General features: G+C 39.3%; 2 protein-coding genes across 2 annotated transcripts in view; both read right to left on the reverse strand.

Moving 5' to 3' along the window:
• Positions 1–1,511: 1,511 nt before the first annotated feature.
• Positions 1,512–9,943, reverse strand: LOC111864998 (eukaryotic translation initiation factor 1A, X-chromosomal). Its single transcript, XM_023852672.2, has 6 exons — positions 9,800–9,943; positions 9,430–9,513; positions 5,995–6,098; positions 5,105–5,237; positions 2,959–3,062; positions 1,512–2,060 (listed from the first exon to the last, which is right to left on the reverse strand). Exons 1-6 carry the CDS (start codon positions 9,813–9,815, stop codon positions 2,055–2,057), a joined length of 447 nt encoding a protein of 148 aa, XP_023708440.1. The 5' UTR covers positions 9,816–9,943; the 3' UTR covers positions 1,512–2,054.
• Positions 9,944–15,868: 5,925 nt separating this feature from the next.
• Positions 15,869–21,392, reverse strand: part of LOC111864969 (cell division cycle 5-like protein) — a 23,083-nt gene continuing 17,559 nt past the window's right edge. The window contains exons 11-14 of the mRNA XM_023852623.2: positions 19,799–19,906; positions 18,562–18,735; positions 17,852–17,980; positions 15,869–16,756 (exon numbers count right to left, since the gene is read on the reverse strand). Of these exons, the coding sequence (XP_023708391.1) occupies positions 16,658–16,756; positions 17,852–17,980; positions 18,562–18,735; positions 19,799–19,906 (510 nt within the window). The 3' untranslated portion in view covers positions 15,869–16,657. The remainder of the gene's footprint in view (positions 16,757–17,851; positions 17,981–18,561; positions 18,736–19,798; positions 19,907–21,392) is intronic.

Genomic DNA, 21,392 nt, shown 5'->3' on the forward strand with positions numbered 1-21,392 from the left:
TCAGCATAAATTCTGAATGGGCACAGGCCAAAGGGCCCAATGTGTGGAGGCTGAAGAAATTCTTAACAGTTCCTCACACATCTGTACTTCGTATATCCTCATGGATATATATGAGATTTTCATGACTATGTTATTTGTTACTATATCATTCTCATACTGTAGTAGTTTTCATGTTTGTGTATGTTCTAGCTCTGCACAAAACTGTCACTTGAAGGATAAGATTGTGACTTAATTTGCTCTTTTAACAAAGAAATGAGGGAACAAAGTAAATGTATCAAGATAACATAAATAAATGATTCCTTGTTGAATTTCAGTGGTCTTTTCAACCAGTATTATATTGTGACATACGGGTTATTCCTAGGAAATAAATAGGCAAATACGTTGCCACATAGAAATCAATTCCTGGAAACCAACTAATTAAGAAATACAGTTTCCATGGCTACAGACACTGAAAATTGTTAACACTTAGAAACTAGACCGTCGCTTGGGAATTAATACATGGTCTGTCCCTTGCTTGTAACATTTTGGCACGGATCACACAGAAAAAACAGCTCTTTTACTGTTGTAGTCCAACTACTGCATTAAAAATCTGCTGCCTAGTAAAGGGAGCATGTTTACCAAGCTGCTGCCCAGAAACGCCCCTGGTATATCTCCCCATATCATGGTTCTTGCATAGCAACGGCTCTACACACTACATTGCTTCATCCTTTAGGCTATTCGTCCTGAATGACCTACAGGCATACCACCATATCTTCTTTTCCAACGGCTGTGCTTGGGCTCACCTTCTTTCTCGTGGCTCAGTTTTCATAGTGTTTACTTTCTAACTGCTCCCTCCTTAAAGCTGCTTTTCTTGAGTGGCTCCCTCATAAGTTGTGAGCTGGTCCAGGCGTACAACCATCAACCTCGATCTAGTATTCCGCTGGATCCTATATACATCATTTATCTGGGTGAATACCTTATACAGGCCCTACGATGAGGAGTGGAGCTTGGGTATGTTCCTCTTCATGCAGGTCAAGCGACAGGGCCACACTTTGTCACCATCATAGCAGCCCACACAGCTGGCCAGTCTGTCATAAGGAGTTTTCATTTGATTACTAGCCAGCTTCGGGTGTTGGGAGGCATAACTGTGTATGTTGTGTAGATGGCCNGGGGAAAAGCCTGTACCATCATGAGTGGAAGATCTGTAGGCTAGGAGGAAGGTGGGTAATCTTGCGTCCCAATCACTCTGATGCAATGCGACTACATTTCATAGGTCTACTGCTGATTACAACAGGCCCTCTCTGGTTACATTAAAACATGTCATTAACAAAAAGCTGTAAACAAAACAAACAGAAGTTCAAATTACAGTAAATTTTTGTTTTTTCGTTAAAAGCAGAATCTGAAAAAATGAAGCAAATCAAATATCCTGTTTGAAGATATCTATGTACATGCAATAAAAAAGGTGTGGAGAAAACACACAGATCAACATATTTCTGCAGTGAGGATAGGATGTCACAATCACCACTATTAACTATTGATTCATGTTTGTATATTTTGCTGATTTATTTTGTGATTCTGAATACAATGATACAATTCAATTTTTACTTAAATAAAATAAACCATAACTGCAATAAAAAAATTCTACTGAGGTATAAACATCAACTTGACATTTGTCACTGTAACCAGTGGGTATTACTTTCACAACAAACATTTCTTGTGTGTAGAGCTATGCCAACTAGCCAGTAAGAGTTTGGGTACCTTCTGGATTAGTTAATAACTTAAGTTGTAAAATTATTACAGCATTCCCATTATACAATTAATCCCATGTGTATGATTAAAGAAAAGGCTAGGTGACACAGCTCAAGGAAGTCCTGATTCTTACAAATAAAATGGACATCAACTATGATTACATTGGGTTAGGTACAGGATGGGAGCAAGAACATATTTAAAGACTGTATGAATTTTAGTGACACAAATCTATGTAGTAAGTGTATTACACACTGTCTACTTGTTCCAGAAAGTCCTTTCTCCCTCATTGTAGTACAATGCAAACAAGCTGCTCCCTCCTCCCAACATCAGATCTGAAACAAGAGTACATTAAGATAAGAAAATTACATGATTTGACAAACTAAGTAGTATCATAATACAAGCACAAGAAATATCACACCATACAAGACAGAAACATCTACCTCCTAACAGCAGAAGCCCACAACCAGAGCCATTCCACAATTTACCAAATCTGGTCAACGGGAGATCTGCCTGAATGTGACCAACTTACAATCCCATTTTTCCTATCCATATAGTATTTATCTTGTATAATTTTACTATATAAACCATATAGTATTGTTAGGGAAGTGAAATTTGCAAGGTGACAATGGTCTGGACATACTAGGAGTACAGAATTCCGGCATGGAAACTTCCTGCAAAGCAAACACTTGGCACACCTATGAGGAGATGGGAGAATTATACTACACGGAATCTTGGGGAGACAAGTTGAGAGGATAGGATGAGGGTGGAACTGGTCTGGGATCCTGTACAACACTGGAACTGATGGCAAAACTTCTTGTTTTACTACCACAATTAATGAAAATTTACTAGTTTTTGCAACTCCTTTCTGTTATACTGCAAGTGCATGCATACATGTACACATATAAAAGAAATTACCATTTATTTTAGGATCTTAAACCAGTCTGCTGCCTTTCTACTCACATAATTCGAACTATTAACCGTTTGAATAAGTGCTCGTTCTTCAAGTGGCTTATGTATTCACATCCCATAACAATGAGAACATTACGCAGAATTCCTTTGGCCTCAATAAAATTTAGCCTAAATGAAACTTCTAATGACGGGAAAGACTACTCATAAAATTATTTATCATTCTAGGATAAGAAGTCACCTATATATACATATATTTAAAGAATGTGTAGTTAATTTAATATTCAAATCAATGGAAGACTCATATATTACTAACATACTTACATTATCCACTGGATCACCCTCACCTTCGTCGCTGACCTCATCACCAAATTCAATATCTTCATCGAAACCATCCTCAACAAATGTGACTGTGTCATTAATACGAACTGTAATGAGATATATGAAATACCATTTTATATAGAAGTCTCTTAATTCTGTGCTAGCCTTATAAAAACTAATACCATTATGATCATAATGCCTCTAGAGAGCTTACATTAAAAAATAGGAAATATATGTTGAATCATTTTTAGGCTGTAACAAGCACTCCCTACACAGGAATGGCAACTCTTATCTAGCCTGTGTGATCTCACCAAATCAAATCAGAAATACATCTGTATGTTAGTCATCCCTACTTATCTACACAGCAGAGCAATCCAACTAATATACATTTCTCAGATGAAAAGTCACAATAACTAAACTATGCGACAGAGTGGACTGCCAGAGAATCACAGTTGGATTCATGGTAGGGGCAAAAGGTTTTCCTCTTCTGCCCAACACCCATAATGGCCCTGGGGCCCACCCTGCCTTTCCAGTGGGTAATAGGTACTCTTTCTCCAGAGGTAAAGTGACTGGAGTATGAGACTGACAACTCGTCTCCATCTAGTACTTTTAAGAATACATGAAGCTATACTACCACTCAACCATATGTCTTAATGGTAAAAAGTAAAAATTAAAAGTATCCTTTAACAGGCCGTGGAGGTTCATAGGGTTCTGAGCCGTTGAGGGTCCCACATTATCTAGACAATTGGCTCAAAGATGGCGGTAAGGTTGTCAGCCTTACGCGCCGGCCGCCCTTTACCCCCAAGAATATTCCAAGAATATTTCTGGTACTCATTGCTGTTAGAGGCTGAGTTGACCCCAGGGCCACAGTGTGGCTAGAAGGATTAGGTCCACTGAAAGAAATCTAATAACCTCATCGGGACTTGAACCTGCAACCTTCCGGCATGTAGCATAGTGCCTCAACCAACTACGCTACCACGTACCCTCATGTCTTAATGGTGTGGTGCTTAATTACACACAGTGCAAACTATACCCTCACAGGTAAATGAAACTAGTAAAGGTAAAGGCAGGGTTACTTCTGTGCTTAAGCACTATTACCTGAAAATGTGGAGACAAAGTTCCATGTTGTCTTAAGCTCTGCACTATATTTCCTAAGCGATCAGACTCTTTATCCCTCAGAACAAGGCTTTGGATAAGAAGTTACATGTGACTGAGATCTATTTTGGACACAATAATTCCCAGGCTAGCCACAGCCAGCCATATTAGCAACTAGCACCAAAAAACATGAACACTAAATTAGTGGGAAGAAAATTTCCCATTGATTTTTCATCTATCCATTAAGTGTCCAGTCTTACATGCCACTTCTGTTATACGAGGGGGGACCCAAAAATAACTGGAAACGACCTGTTGCACGCGCATGCTTTGTAGTTACGAGTTGTGCTGCTAGGTGGTGTTAGCTGGGGGTCTCCCGCGACTGTTAGTGAGCTGGCGTCAGTCTGAGTTAAGTGGTTTGTCTGTGGTGCTCTGTTGTGTGCGTTCCTGTTTCAACCCTTTGGCGATTAGTGAGATGGCCGACCAGAAGGAACAAAGAGTGTGCATGAAATTGATGAAGATCGTCGAAAGACCATTGACCAACATTCTGAGGAAATTCTGAGGTTTGCACATGAGACGGGTGTCTGCAAAATTTGTTCCTCGCTTGCTCGGAGATGACCAAAGAGAAAACCGCGTGAATGTTTGCCGCGACTTGAAGAGTGAAGTGCAGTTTTCCCTAACAGAAAGCAAAATTTCACGCACACTCTTTGTTCCTTCTGGTCGGCCATCTCACTAATCGCCAAAGGGTTGAAACAGGAACGCACACAACAGAGCACCACAGACAAACCACTTAACTCAGACTGACGCCAGCTCACTAACAGTCGCGGGAGACTCCCAGCTAACACCACCTAGCAGCACAACTCGTAACTACAAAGTATGCGCGCGCAACAGGTCGTTTCCGGTTATTTTTTGGTCCCCCTTCGTACTAATGCCAACCTAGCTTAACTAATAAAAGCCAGATGATTCTTCAATCCACAGAGCAAGCCTCAAGGATAGAATCTTCCAAATACTGTAATTACTGCATCACCACCCCAATCCATATTCATATGAATCTTACCTGTTTCAGGGAATTCTCCATAGGTTTTCAAGTTTCTAGCCTCATCTGGTGTATATTTTAAGATAACATCTGCCTTTGCATCTTGGTAATCACGTAACCCGATGAGTATTATATCTCCTTGATTAATCCACACCTACAAGAAAGCACAAGCAGACACTGCATCTGCGCTGATAACCAAGCACATGTATGACACAAAGGAATGAAGGACGAAAAGGGCAGAGTCGTCCTTGTGCTTAACTCATTAAGCACTATGCTGTGAAGGCATATGGGGAAGTGGATGCATAGATCCACATTTTCTTGACCTTGGCACTAGCTGAAGGTGAGTGGTTAGCTTCATGCCCCAGCCTCTTTACACCTGGGGAAAGAGCGCCCATTACCCATTGTATAGGTGGCTGGGTGGGCCCCAGTGTTGGTCTGGATGCTGCAGAGAAGAGAAAGATCTTGCACTGCTGGGAATCGAACCTGGGCCAGCCATTCCCTATATATGTAATATTTAATATAGCAACATTTTAAAAGTGCTGTACTGGATATAGAAAGGAGAACATTTTCTTCATAGGCACTGTTTTAAACTTTATTTTGGAATACACCACTAGAAGGTCCAAGGAAACTGGAAGTGTCGGGAATTGAATGGGACAGACACATTTCCAATCTCTGTAGATGATGTTAATTTAGTAGACAACAACCTAAATACTGTTAACGGGAAATATAAAAGTTCCATCAGACACTAGTATGGATGATGGCCTAGAAGTAAATTAAGAGAAAATTATGTGTATGTTAATGTCTCATGACAGCAACAGGGAAAACATTACATAAGAGAAACTAATAGAACCACTTAAGTTGTACAGTCCTGCTAAATTCACAGCATACAGAATATTTGTTACTGAACCTACCTTCTTTCTTAACTTGCCACGGATATGACACAATCTCTTAACACCATCAAAACACATTGCTTCGAGCCTACCATTTCCTAGCATCTTCGTTACTTGAGCATATTCTGAAACATTAGAATAATACAAGTTAATAATGCAGAGTATCATAGAAACAATTTCAGGAAGGTAAAGTTGTCCCTGTGCTCAGTTAATTAAGCACCATGTCCCTGCTGCTTTATTCTGAGAAAGAGATCCTGGTACCCACTGGAAAGGATGGGTGTGCCCCAGAACCGGTCCAGACACTGCAGAGAAGAGAAAAATTTCTTGCCCCTGTCAGGAGTGGAACCCCAGCTGTCAAGCCCCAAGCCCACCACTACGTCCTGACTACTCAGTAATTTTAATGAATTACCAATTTTTATAGGAGGCTGGAGAAAACTACATAATGAGGAGCTTCATAACTTGTACTCTTCTCTAAGTATAATTAGAATGATCAAGTCAATGAGGATGAGGTGGGCAGGGAATGTAGCATTAATGGGGGAGAAAAGAAATGCATGTAGGATATTGGTGGGAAAGCCAGATAGAAAGACACCACTGTGAAGACCAAGGCATAGGTGGGTGGACAATATTAAAATGGATCTTAGAGAGACAGGATGGGATGGTATGGATTGGACTGATCTGTCTCAGGATAGGGACCAGTGGAGGGTTCTTGTGAACATGGTAATGAACCTTTAGGTTCCATAAAAGGCTGGGAAATTCTTGAGTAGCTGCAAACCTGGCAGCTTCTCAAGAAGGGTTTAGCTCTGTGAGTGAGTGAGTGAGGTAATGCAACACTTTTGGAGTAAAGACTTCACTGAACAGATTCCCTCCATACCCTTTGCAGGATCCATTTAGAATACTGGTGTGTGATGCTCTCAGCCTAGTTTGATCTGTGTATTTACATTTTAATCACAATTTAACTACAGTTCACAATGATAATTTTATTGTTCCCACTTGTTCACTTGAAGCGTTTAAAATGTAGGGCAAAGACATCAGAATCTGCAAGTCACACACACTGTGACAAAGTCTGTTTGAATGTTTAACTATTTTCATGTAAGTTCATCATTATTTACAGAATTCTGTCACACCCAGAACCAAGAAGTTACAAAATTAAACGTTATATAAATTTTTCACAACTGCAACCATAAATGCTGAGAAACCGACAATGTTGATACTGTGGGGCTCTTGAATGTGTAGTCTTGTCATTACTCCTATGACAACCCACTTCTTCGGAACAGCTTGTTGGCCCTGAAAAGGACCGTGGCTGATGAGATGTTTGACCGGTGAGGTAGCGCGGGGCGCGCCGGTAAGGAGAGAGGTTAGTTACGGTGAATGGCGGGTGAAAGGCTAGTGAAAGGCGAGTCACTGGAGCGGAGAGGCGGTAGCTATGCCAGTTGCCCAGTGTGTCAGGTATGACTACCGGCGAGTCCGTGAGGCCTAGTTGCCCAGTGAGTCGGGTGCGACTGGCAGACAGCTGTGGCAGTCATGCCTGGCGCAGCGAAGCGCTGATGCCTTCGTAGACCGAGTGCTGGCGACGAAGCCTGCTGCTTGATGTTGCTTGGTGTGGCTAGCTCGTAGACTGATGATGAACTGCGTAACTCGGCGTTGGAGCCGCCCCTTTTTATACACTGCTCGGTGGGGCGGAGCGAAACTCGAAATTGAGGAGGAAGAATTGATTGGCTAGCGCGCGTAATGATGTAGATGCGGGCTAGCGCCGAGCGTAGTATAAATGCGATCGTTTGAAGCAATCTGATTGGTTAGCACGCGTGATGGTGAAAAGTGATGTGAAGAGCGAGCATTGCAGAAATGCGTGATAATGTGGGATGTTCCCACAATACAAACATCTAAATATGTAAAATTTCATAACTCAAACACAACCTCAAAGATGATTTAAGCAATGGCAATACGAGCATACAATGGTACACTTTTGGAATAAGTGTTTACTAGGTGGCCACTCTCTCCCTCCCTACATCACATTTCAAAGGGAATCCAACATACTGTCATGTGTACTACACTAGACGCTGGATTTGGACTGATAACTGGATTTACTGAACATGTCTACCTTGTGACTACAGATGATTATATCAATCTTACTGATTTACACATTCTATAGATCACTATAACTAACATTTTTTTTATTGCTAGTGGGGTGGGACTAAGTCCCTTGTACTGCAGCCACTTCTGGCCTACTGTACCAGCCCCAGACGACAGGTGAGGGTGATTGTGGAGCAATTGGTGGAATGAAAATTTGCAGGGGAAACTGAAGTACTCGGAGGAAACCTACCCCAGCATCACTTTGTCCACCACAAATCCCACTTGACCAGACCCGGGATTGAACCTGGGCCGCCGCGGTGGGAAGCCAGCAACTAACTAACTAACTAACTTACTTACTCACTCATGGAGCTGAGCCCTTCTGGAGGAGCCACCAATTATGCAGCTACTCAAGAATTTCCCAGCAATTTATGGAACCTGAAGGTTCATTACTGTGTTCACAAGAGCCATCCACTGGTCCCTATCCTGAGACAGATCAAGCTAATCCATACCATCCATCCTATCTCTCTAAGATCCATTTTAATATTGTCCACCCATCTATACCTTGGTCTTCCCAGTGGTCTCTTTCCTTCTGGCTTTCCCACCAATATCCTATACGCATTCCTTGTCTCCCCCATTCGTGCTACATGCCCTGCCCACCTCATCCTCCTTGACTTAATCATTCTAATTATACATGAAAAGAGTACAAGTTATGAAGCTCGTCATTGTGCAGTTTTCTCCAACCTCCTCACTATAACTAAAGCACACATGTTTATTATTCAGTTGCCACTAGTCACTGCTTGGTAGTGGTGTCTTACAATGCTACTCAAGACTTCACAATGGTAACTGCAGACTCTGACCTATATCTTACAACTGTGAATTCCGACTCACAACTGACTGTCGACTGAGCTGCTGTCCTTGTTATGCAACCTCAACAGGGACTGTATACAAAACACCACTTCCAAGAATTCCTCTGTTGTTGTTATGTTTATTTGTTGCTGCAGAAACATGTTTACTGGACCACTGCATTGCAATGGCTACCTTTATTCCTTCCACTAATCCAGGTTCCGGTCATCATGTCACAATATTCAAGGGTGGGAGAGGGAATACAAACACTTAAGACATAGTAAGCCATAGAGAAAAAGGAAGGCAAGCTAACTCCAAGACAATGTGTAAAGCGAACTGACACTTTATAGCCATATTTTAATGTGCTGTTTATAGCCAAGCAATTTGCCAAACAAATTACTTTTTATGAAGTTCTGAATGCAAGCGCCAAAGATTTAGCAATCCTGCATGTCCTTCAGTATGAAGTTCACTTTGTCACAAGAGCTGCTATTAGCATTGCTGCCTCTCAACTGGCATTCATTTGTGAATAAATCGACCACTTACCCTGGCCATCTTCTTTAAAGACCAGTTCTCTCTTCTCCGTTTCATTTTCGTTCTTTCCTCTCCTCCTGTTTTTACCTCCCTTTCCTGCAAATTAAAATTGGTGACTTTTAATAGGTTATAAGTCAACAGCTGCTATAGCCTGGTTTGTTTTCCCTTGCTCATCGAGCTTTATAAATTCTACACTCTACAAAAGAAAGCGAAAAAGTCGACTATTCGTCATTCACGGCCGTGAAATATCGACGTTTTCCAAATTAGACATAAGCAATATATGCATATGCGAAATGGCCGTCAAGGATATGTGAGCAACACGGGCTCCAAGATGTCTACGACGTTTTACAACTTCTATCTAAAATTCATGTACATAACTTACCTTTATTCTTCGGCATCTCTCTGAAGCCTCCGCTAGTTTCTTTCCAAAATAGTTAGCTAGGCAAAGCTGATTTTAGCAGAAAATTGTACAAAAATCTCTGTTGCATACCTAACGGAAGGACACACACATACGGCGTCAAATCAGCTGTTGATATTATCAAGATCCGTGATTAAAATTTTATACATACGGTAAGTATTATTGTTAAATATCTAACAGTAATTAGACTCCGATTCTATATAAAATATCGATATAAACGTTTGTGGCATTTTATAAGGTTTCAAGACATAATTTGGCCTTCGTAGCTCTCCATTTGCGATTCCCGGAATTCGCCGGGAAAATTCAATCAGTCAATCCTTGTACTGTAATATTATTGGATTCTATGTATAATGTTCAAAATGGAAACGCATATTGCTTGTATCAGTATGCGGGATACATTACTCACAAACCTGACTGAAACTTCTGTTTGTAAATTCCACTTTCAATAACAAAAGCAATTGCGTCGTCCATCGGTAAGGTAAAATTGTTCAACACGTTATGAATTTCTCATACTTCTGCGATATATGAAAATTGAAAGAAGTTAACATATCAATGCCTAAAATACATTGGGCCAGTGAACTACAGAAAAGGCCCTGAAGAACTATATTGTCACTTGTCACAGTGATTAAGATACGGGTTGGGATTGGTGAATCGGTTTATTGGATCTTCACTGGTTGTAACTATCAATAATTGTAACAATTTCAAGATTACTGTACTTACAACATACACGTCAGGTCTTCTATTTAGTTCTCTTGTAAGCACTCTGCACTAGTCTCTCAACTGCCTTGAGCTCTCCTGCACTCTCTATGCTGACTTTACCTTAAAGAAAGTCAAAGTCAGTCAAAATCACATTGCGACTGATGGTCAGTCAGTCTGTCTGTCTTGGTGTCGAGCCCCAGTTGGGGCTCATGACCAGATTTTTCTTCTCATATGAAAGTTGCTGTCCTGTCCATCTGGGGCACCCTCTCTGACAAGAGGTCAGGTCTGTCATTTGTCAGTCATAGCCTGTATTAGTAAGTCCATTGTCAGTATTTATATATATTTACAAATTTAATCTTACTCCCTATTTCTATGTACAATATATACAAGGCCTCTGTCAGTCCAAGCTCAGTACAGCAGATTATGCCCTATTTTTAGCAGGATTCGCTACCACAGCAGTCTAGTCACTTGAACAGCCGTATGCTTGATCACCACCAAGTTTAAGCCTCTTACACTTTCTATGTCAGGCTTCTCCTTGTGCAATATGGCGAACATTTTCGTTATCATGATTTTGTATGACTTCTGCTTGTTGCCTGCATAACTTTGTTATATAATCATATACGCACAGAATTTTGAAAGCCATGTGTAAATTGCGAACCGGTGTGTGAACCCACAACCATCTGGCTTGTAGCATAGTGCCTCAACCAACTATGCTACTGCATGCCCCTTTATATATATAGTGTGACATGTTGCGCAATGGAGGACAACCCCTCCCTCCCCCAGCAGTGATGTGGCAGCTCTGGCCATGGTGACATAGCCCCCCCCCCAGGCTACATGGCACCGCTTCCTACTGTGACGAGGCATGCAACGCCGGTGTCGACACGGCATCAGGCAACAGTGGTACCCATTATATAACAGGCAAACACTGCGACTATATAAGGGAACTATACAGCTACCGAAGGCAATTAAAAGTGTATCAGCCGCCGAAGTGAGTTCTCAAGGCAGCAGCCCACGAGTTGAGTTGGAAGTGAGTCAGCAGTCAGTCAGTGTGTGATCAGGAGTGACACAGTTGGAGTATAGCAGCAGTCGCAGAAAGAAGAACAGGACGTGTAACTGTGTAACACGGTGACACTTATATAGCTCCCGTACTGTGAATACGTGTAGACTACTGAAGATAGAGTAAACAGATTATTGCGAATAGGGTTATAAAGTGTGAAACCCCGCAGAGTGAAGAGATTATTGCGAATAGGGTTATAAAATAAATGATACAAAACAATAACAATTCAGTTAATTTATTAGGGTGCTTGCCAACAGCAGCAGTCTATTAGAGCAAACACTAAAATACATAACACAAAGAAAAAAAAAAATAATAATAGTGTATGATTTGTCTGTTGTAGGTAGAAGGTAACTGTGTTTTTTGATGGGGTATAAGAGCAGAAGACCTCAGTTGGTAGGAAATTTTTCTCTTCTCTGGTGTCAAGATCAGCTCTGGGGCTCCTCCCCCACCCAACCTTTTCTTCAGAGGTCCTTTCTCTGGGGATAAAATGGCTGAAGCATAAAGCTGCCTTATTACCTCCATCTAGTGCCAATGTTAACAATGGATGGAGCTATACCATAACTGGCACTTACATCTTCTTGACATGATGTTTAAGTGCGCACAAGAGTAATTTAACTTTTATGTAATGGGGGGAGTGGAGTCAGCCTGCCTCTCCCATTTCTTATAATAGTTATCTAGGTCACATAATAAGAGCTGGTGTGTTGCCAACCACCATTGATCATTTGCTGTACTCTCCTCACTTGGCTCCACATGACTTCTGGCTGTTTCCAGAACTCAGGAGTGCGCTGAAAGAAAAGCATTTCTTGGACGTTGAGGACATTAAATCATCTATGGAAAAATTTTGACAGACATTCCTGTTCAGGATTTTAAAAACGGTTTTAAACAATGGCCAAAGCACTGAAAACACTGTAAAGAACTGGAGGAAGATTACTTTGAAAAATTAGTCTTGAAACTTATTTCCCAACTTTATATATAGACAAGAAGTTCCAGGCAGATCCTGTAAAACCTATTTCCCTACTGAATGGACTTCTATAAAGATTAGTCCATAGTTTCATCAGCATTATTTAGCTAAGAACTTAATGTGTTTTCATGTTTTTTAAATTTAATTTCTTATACTTAGATACTGTAGTTTAGTCTAATATCGGCTCTCATGAAGATGGTAATGAACCTTGGGTTCCATGACAGGTAGTGAATTTCTTGATTAGCTGATGAGTTAGCATCCTGTGTGTGTGTGTGTGTGTGCGTGCGCGTGCATGGGTGTACAAAGGAGGTCATCAGGTCAAATCTTACTGAGTCAGTACTTTTTTAATTCATTGCATGTAATTGCAGCTGTGTTACATAAACATCATTATCTTCATCATGTAATTGGGAAGAACCTACTGTTTAAGTAGAGTATTGGCTATATTAGATTTGACAGATATAACCTCAAAAGTTTGCACTGTCACCTTATCTGCAACCGAAGATTTATAAACAATATTTCATACATACGGTGACATAAGGACATAAACATCACCCACTGCTAGGCAATGGCAAACTAAACGTGTAAGGAGCAATGAATACATATGCAACAATAGAGCTGCGTTTTCTATGCACGTTGTCCTGAGGGTGGACAGCAAGGGCCACTGGGAAAAGAGAGGCAGTGGCAGCTAGTGATGCCATGAGTAGCAGTTGAGAGTTAATTGCATGCCAGAGTCCATCCAGTCAGGATGTGAGCAGTGAAGCAGAAGAACCCCCATGGTTAGAAGCAGTAACTAGCAACACCTTGTGAAGACATTAACTGAGCAACAACTAGTGAAGGCATAACAGACTGAGACTCAGCACACACTGCAGTGATTTGTAAAGCGCGTAGATTAGTGATGTTATAACTATTTGTAGTTATGAGTTATAAAGAGTCAAATTCAATTAGCAATCCAAACCCCCATCTAGTCATCAACACGTGATAGTAGTTAGAAGTTATAAGCATCCTGTAAACCCAATTAGCAATCAAAACCCAATAACTAGTCACTAATATGTGACAATACTTTTAAGTATGTTTATAATCTACTGTAGGAACTGCTCACATTCAAGCAAGTGTGACAACGCAAGCTTCATTGCCTAGCAACCATGAGTAAACAGCGGTTGCTAGGCAAAGAAGCTTGCGTTGTCACACTTGTACCAGATTTTATATTCCTAGTTCCAGTGTTCCAATAGTTATTTGTGCATTAAAATATAGCTTTATATTCTACAAACCATATTACATAAAAAAGGTAACATATCTTTTTTACAAATCTATTACCATACATCTTTTCAGGACCATAAATTAAGTGGTACTAGTGTTGTTCCCACCTCAGAAGTTCATACATGCACTATAGTGTCATTATAGATTAAAATGATGGGATTTAAACAGCATGAGGTCTCTAATGGCATAATGTTCAAACCAGATTTAAGGAAATTTGGCCAGTTTGTCCAAAAGTTGGATGGACATACAAAGCATATTTCTATCCTTATGGAAAGACAGGTAAGGATAAAAAATACCAAAATGATCACTGCTTACTGATGGGGAAAATCAACAGTAGTTATAGTAGGGCTCCCTTCTATTCAAATGTTTCAGTTCAACACTGAGTTGTGAAGGTTTTGCATCTGATGGCCAAATTGAAATATACAGAAGTCACTGAACACCACTCAACTTTCCCCAGTAACATGACATCATCAATTATTTGACTCCTCTTTAAGCTTGCCATTTATCCCTTCTTTTGATTAGAAATTCTAATAAAATTAACCAGTTTCTACAGTACAATTAAATTTCCTACTTAATACTGAAAGTACTTTACTGTACATTGAAATGGAAGTTTAAAAATAAATGGAGAGATGATAACGTTTATTTAGATGAGGAAAACACTGGTAAAAACAGGGGAAAGGATCATCACTCTCCAGATTCAACATATTTCAGAATGTTTTTTACCCAGTGTTCAACAGTACGATGGACTGGGGGGGGGGGCATAAAAGAATGGAATAATTCCTAAATCTGGAGAGAGATGGAACAGCACAGGCTGGTCCTACAGGGTGGTAAATGGTGTGATCACACCAGGCTGCATTCTTCCATGGAAGAAAAATAAAAATATTTTGAGGGCTCTTAGTCCCATCCAAAACCTCTGTATCGCACATTTGGCATATGAAGAATAGATATCAGCTGCTAAGCCACACTGTCAAACACGTTTACATACAAATCCTACGTGAACAGAAATATACTCATTACTGTATGAATTATGAAGAAGTACTTTCATTAAAACCGAAGAATACGTTTCATGCGAGGAAACTGATGGTGCATAAGAAAATGCTCATTACAATGTAGTTCTTATTAGAGGCTGTACTTGTTACATTAGACTTCTACAGTATGATAATTTGAAATGTTCAGTAACGTAAAACATGTTGTAATGAACATATCAGTAAAGTTTATGCTGAAGTCCATTTCCATCAACTTTGACATGAAGTCATCAATATGCTCCAGTTATTAAGAAAAACATATATGTACCCTATTAATAACATGTTTTTGAAGTAAGAGATATTTACTTTGGTAGGTTTACTGTTTTCCTGATAACCATAAAACCTAATCATAAGACTTACTGATCATAAAATAATATTCAGCAGTGTAATCATGAAACTGATATCAATGTACAGCACTGATTAAATTACATGTACATGCCAATTTTCATTGGCTGCTTACAGATTCATTACAGACAAAATGAAGCTTACAACCTGCACTTAGCAATACCCTACGCTACATTTGGTTCATGTACTGACTGCATTAAACACATAATCGTAATAATTTTCACAAATTTCAATAATTATTGGAGGGGGGCAGAGAGAAAGAGAGAAAAAAAAAGGTGTAGCTATTACCGTAACAGGCGTCGCGAGATGTCTAGGCTCCCAAATTTTCCAGACAATCAGCTCACACATGGTGGTGAGGTTGTCAGCCTTAAGTGCCAGACGTCCTTTATCTTCAGAAAGATTCCTGGTACTCACTTCTATTAGAGGCTGAGTTGACCCCAGTAACGCAAAGCATGTTGTAAAGGATGAAGTCAACTGAAAAATGCAACCTCATCGGGAATCGAACCCATGACCTTCTGGCTTGCAGCATAGCACCTCAACCAATTATGCTACTGTACCCCAAAAATTATTAATGAAGTCTATCATAATGAAAACCTATGACTAGTTACCCTGCTATGCCGATAAGAAATGGAAAGAGACAGTAATAAAAAAAACTGGTACTTTGCAAAGAAAATTATTAAAAACTAGAATAATTTTAATTAAGTTTATTGGTAAAAAATTCTTACCCTTGAAACCAAATTATGCCTGAAGATAGGTACCTGTCTATCAAATTACATGAAATCACAACCTAGACACTGCCATGAGAACATAAACACTTATAAAACTACACTTGCCTTCTTGAAAAGTCTGTAATTGCACAATCTATATTATAATTAATGATCACACAGTACACATACCATCGTCACAAACTTTTAGATCTGAAAATCTTTATTGTTTCTCCAGGTGGGACAATGGATTCCAACACTAAACCAAGGAAAACATCAAGTGGAGGGGAAATAACACTGTGACAATGATACAGACTTGTACAAATTGTACATATAACAGAGATCTTAAATTGAGAATCATTAAATGGAATTCCATTGTAAAATGCAATATGAAGGGTCAGAACTTGAAAGTATACATTTCTATAAGAAAAGTAGCAAGCATACAGTGGAACCCCCATTTGATGTTCCTTGATTTAGGGGTTTCTTCATTTAATGTTTAATTTCAACGATCCCAAATCAATAATATTAGTGTCTGATTTCCTCTGCTGAAACCTAGTTCCCCAAAGAAACCCTAAATGGGGAGTTCACTGTATTTAATTGTCACCTTCCACTAACATTATCAAGGCATGTTTCTGGCCATGGCACCAGAATTACTTCAAACTGTAATCAGGTACAAACATACACTTTGGAGTGGTAAGACAATGCAACTAAGGAAGTGGTAAGCACAGTTAGGTGCCTCCAAATGTAACTCTTGCAGACTTCTAGGGTGAACATTCAGTGCTGTAATTGTTCCACTGTTTGTTGAAGCTCAGCAAACTTCGCCTGCAATGTCTTCTCTCGTTCAGTTTGCCTGCTAACGTCCTCTGTCAGTGACTAGAAAACAAAAATAAGAACTCCTGCACTTCTTATCATCATATTCAGACCAAAGGTCTAAATACTCTTCCTTTGTTAAATTCCTGCAGTCAGAAACTTTCAGTATGGTGCAGTGTTTGGCATTTTTCTTGTGGTTCCTAATACAATTAGCAAATGGATTTCACAATAAATGGGTACATATAAAAGGGAAAAGTTAAAGAAACACATAAAACAAATTTCACTGAAGTATTATTATTTCAAGATTTGCTTATTAATAGAGGGTACTAAAACATCTTCCTCAGGTGATCAGCCATGACTGATACCAATGCTCAGTGATTGATAGAGGCAGAGACAGTCTCCAGTACACTGGATATTCATTCCATGCTGACACAGCTGATCAAGCAAGACTTCACTGTATACAGCTGGATTTGTCATCACACTGCACCCAAATTCTACGAAAGGAAATGTTTAATTTCCTGCAAAAAAAATCTGAGTAAAATTTCCCCATGTCAGGACACAGTTTTGCCTCAAATCGTGTTTCGATCTGCATAGTCCATGATTCAAGTGCTTGTGTTGCTTTCTGTTCTTTTTTTAATCTATTTCCCTTAGGGAATTAGTTTCATTTCAGTCCACATGGCAAGATCATGAGAAATATTGAGTTAGGTTCATTGGAAGAAGTGACATATTTAATTTTGTGAATGTGAACAGGTTGGTCTGAATACTAGTTGCATCTCTATGTTCAAGCTAATACGTTGGAGTATAGTGACCTACATGCACATAAGTACAGTACATGCATGCATAATACAAATGTACATACATGTACATAAATACCCAAGAAGAAACAAGTTATTCATTTACAGACAGTGATTGAGATTGATATTAAAAAATGAAATAAATTAACTGCAGAAAGTCATAAAAATCTCAGGATCATTGGTATCCCATGCAAATTCAAAGAACAAACTTTTGAAAACAAATCACAAACATAAGTAATTCAGAACATCTGTCAGGACATTCTGTTGGAGTGATACTTGGATGTATACTTGTATCACACACTGACTGAACATTAAACCTTGAAGCTGATGGGAATCCAGCCCAAATGATTGTGAAGTAATATACCTCAAGTCTTCGTGGAATGGCAGCCATTTCCTGGCGCTGAAGGAAATTGAATGTTGACAGTTCAAGTTGTGCCTGCTCTATCTGCTCATACAAATCATGCAGTTGTTTTATAAGTGCCTGTGCCCGTGACTGAAACGAAACAACACATTCAATGGTTATTTATTCACAGAATTTTGTGCCAAAATTTGCTCAAATCACCATTTCTATTTCTGACATTGAGTCGATGTCAAATGCATTGACTTATACAACACCAGCAACAGCATCTCACCATGACACCACACATTGCATGTAACAAGCAATTAACAATGTAAAAAACAATTCCAAACAAAATGTTTTGACAATCAGCTCAAAGATGGTGGTAAGGTTGTCAGCCGTACACGCCGGCTGTGCTTTACTCCCCAGGAAAATTATTTAATTCCTGGTACTCATTTCTGTTAAGAGGCTGAGTAAACCCCAGGGCCTAGTGCGGCTGGAAGGATTAGGTCAACCGAAAAAATACAATGACCTCATCGGGATTTGAACCCGCGACCTTCCGGCTTGTAGCGCAGCACCTCAACCACTACGCTACCGCGTGCCAAAATCATGTTAACCATTCTGAAACTATGACAAAATATAATTACTGGAAAATCAAAAATCAAAGCAAGTATTATTATACAATGGGATCACCATAGCAGTATAAATTTAGAATTAATGAGATAAAAGACAATGACCTGGTAGCCTCCTGTAAGGATTTTCAGTTTCTTCTCCATCTTGGCAGCCCTCTTTGCCTCACGTGTCATGTGGCCTCGGTTCTGCTCCAAGCGCTTTTCTTGTGACTCAAGACGATCTTTCTTACTGGCTAGGTTGGCACGTGTGTACCGATTTTGACTTGGCAGGAAGAGTACCTATGTTCATACCCAAACAAGAGATATTAGGATCCTGAAACTGAGCTGACATATTTGCCCAAATCACCAAGAGGAATAATTTGTTACAATCATTCTCTGACATTACAAAATCCAAAATACGTGGCTGTCAGGAAGCATATATTTTTGACCAGTCAACTATTCTGAATTATACAATTGGATGATAAATTAATCAATAATAAAATATATTTTAATAGTTACCAGTTTAATAAATGAATCAGTGATTTTTAAAAATCTGAACATATAAAATATAAACAAACTTATTGCCTCATATATATTAAATGCTGCTTCTTTAAATGATTACATAACACTAAACTGGCTCGAAATTTGAGTCAAACCTACTGATCTTCTGGACTTATGAACTTCATAATAATTCTTGAATTTTAATTAATTACAATGACTAGAGTCCACTTAGAGATGCTAATACTCACTCAGCACGTCAGGATATTCAGTGATCTTGAAAACTACCAGCCCATCTCCAAGATCTATTGTAATACTAAGCAAGTCAGGATATTCAGTTATCTTTATGAAAACTACCACCCCATCTCCAAGATGTATTTTAATGCTATCTAGCTATGCTTAGGTCTTTCATTCAGTTTTTCTGACTAAAATTGTGTACATATTTGTTATTTATCCCATTTCTGCTATACAGCAGCCCATTTCAATCTCCTTGATGTGATCAATTATGTAATTTCCTCCAGCCTCCTACCAGTTCCTCTCTCTTAATGACAAACATTATTCTCAGTATCATCAGCCTCTATTCCAAATCAAAAATTAAACTTCTGTTAACTTTCTACTGGAAAAGGTGTAAATTAAGTGGCAAAGAATTCTATTATAACAATTAGAAATCACAGTTTATGCAAAAGTAGGACTTAGATAATAATTTGGAACATCAGAAGCTGATGTGGTGTATCTTTACTCGCTGTAAAGAAAATATCTGATATTAAAGATTACAACAGTATTGATTATATGGTCTGCTTACTTAATCATGAAAGTCATACCAAGTTATATGAACAGAATGATCCTAAATGTTATTGATATGAACCTGTGCAAGACATTCCTCCCACACTTGAGTGTATGACTCCAAGGACAAGTCTCCATGCCCCATGCCTTGTTTTACTACTTCCATCTCTTGCTGTAATATTGCGTGTGCCTGCAAAAATGAGACACAACATTGAAAGCCTTATATAACCTTCCTGAATTTAACCAAAGATATCTCACTGTTAGAAAGCTCACTGCTGCTGCATCAAACCTGAGTTATCAGACTCAGATCCTAATATATCAGTTCCATATATAACCAGCCTAGATTGCACACTTTTCAGTTATCAATCGTAAAAGATAATTTATTCTTTTCCATCAAAAACCATGAAAGAATATTTTAAATTAAGATTTGAAAATGGCAACAAGAAGTTATGATTAAAACCGTGATAACTCATCTCCATAACTTGTACTCTTCTCCAAGTATAATTAGAATGATCAAGTCAAGGAGGATGAGGTGGGCAGGTCATGTAGCACGAATGGGGGAGACGAGGAATGTGTATAGGATATTGGTGGGAAAGCCAGAAGGAGAGAAACCACAGGGAAGACCAAGGCATAGGTGGGTGGACAATATTGGAATGGATCTTAGAGATATAGGATGGGATGGTATGGATTGGATAGGGACCAGTGGAGGGCTCTTGTGAACACGGCAATGAACCTTCGGGTTCCATAAAATGCTGGGAAATTATTGAGTAGCTGCAGAATTGGCTGCTCCTCCAGAAGGGCTCAGCTCCATGACTAAGTAAGTAATGACTCATCTCCATTTAGTGTGAGGTTAAGAATTATGGAGCTATACCACCACTCCCCCATATATCTTCAGGGTGTAGAGCTTAATTGATTTATTAAGTAATTACCATGCCTCAAAATTCAGTTCTTTTCTCTTGTGTGGCAGACAGAGGCCAGGAGCTGGCAAGTCTAATTACAAGGAATTTGCCAAAAACAAATTTTATACATTGCTATGACACTGTCCTGCCATCAGGAGAAGTACATCCAACTCATGAGCGCTTTCCTCTCAGAATGGATTACATCATCTTATGAGACAAGTAAAGGCCATAAAGTTTTAAAGGATCATACAGAGGGACATATACTATGTGTAAGTTTTATACATTGCTGACATTCATAGTTTTGAGAGAAATGAATCTGTGGGTGCTCATGCCAAAGAGAAGCTAGGAAGTAGATCAGATTTTCCACAAATACATTCTAGATACTGGTTAATACATGGATATACTCATTTACGTTTTCTTTCGAACAAGTAGATTTTAACACTGAACTGAAGAAAATTTTAAATGCAGGTAATTAACTCTTTGACTGGCGCGGGCATGTTTTAACGCCCAGACGATACCAGCCGTTCCCTGGCGTTGGCGTGTTTTAACGCTTTGACAATCTCGTCCCTTCTTTGCTCTCTTGGCACTCATCAACCAAAGACATATATATGATAGTTTTTGTGCATGTTTGTAAAGAACCCTTGTAAACTTTATGGGGGTCTATATTACTGTCAGAACCCTCTGAGAAGTTAAAGGTCCGAAAATATTTCACATTCATTCAGTTTCACCATGGCTTCTTGCAGCAAGTGTCTTCGTGTTCCTACAGACCAGCTGGAA

The sequence above is a fragment of the Cryptotermes secundus genome, unplaced genomic scaffold (genome assembly GCF_002891405.2).
Source record: "Cryptotermes secundus unplaced genomic scaffold, Csec_1.0 scaffold209, whole genome shotgun sequence".
NCBI lineage: Eukaryota > Metazoa > Arthropoda > Insecta > Blattodea > Kalotermitidae > Cryptotermes > Cryptotermes secundus.

Excerpts from the sequence above, each read along its gene's own strand:
- LOC111864998 (XM_023852672.2), bottom strand. Across the intron at positions 6,099-9,429 it reads CTTTAAAGAAGATGGCCAGG|AATATGCTCAAGTAACGAAG; the intron begins GTAAGTGGTCGA and ends CTAATGTTTCAG. Across the intron at positions 3,063-5,104 it reads TGGAGAATTCCCTGAAACAG|TTCGTATTAATGACACAGTC; the intron begins GTAAGATTCATA and ends ATCTCATTACAG.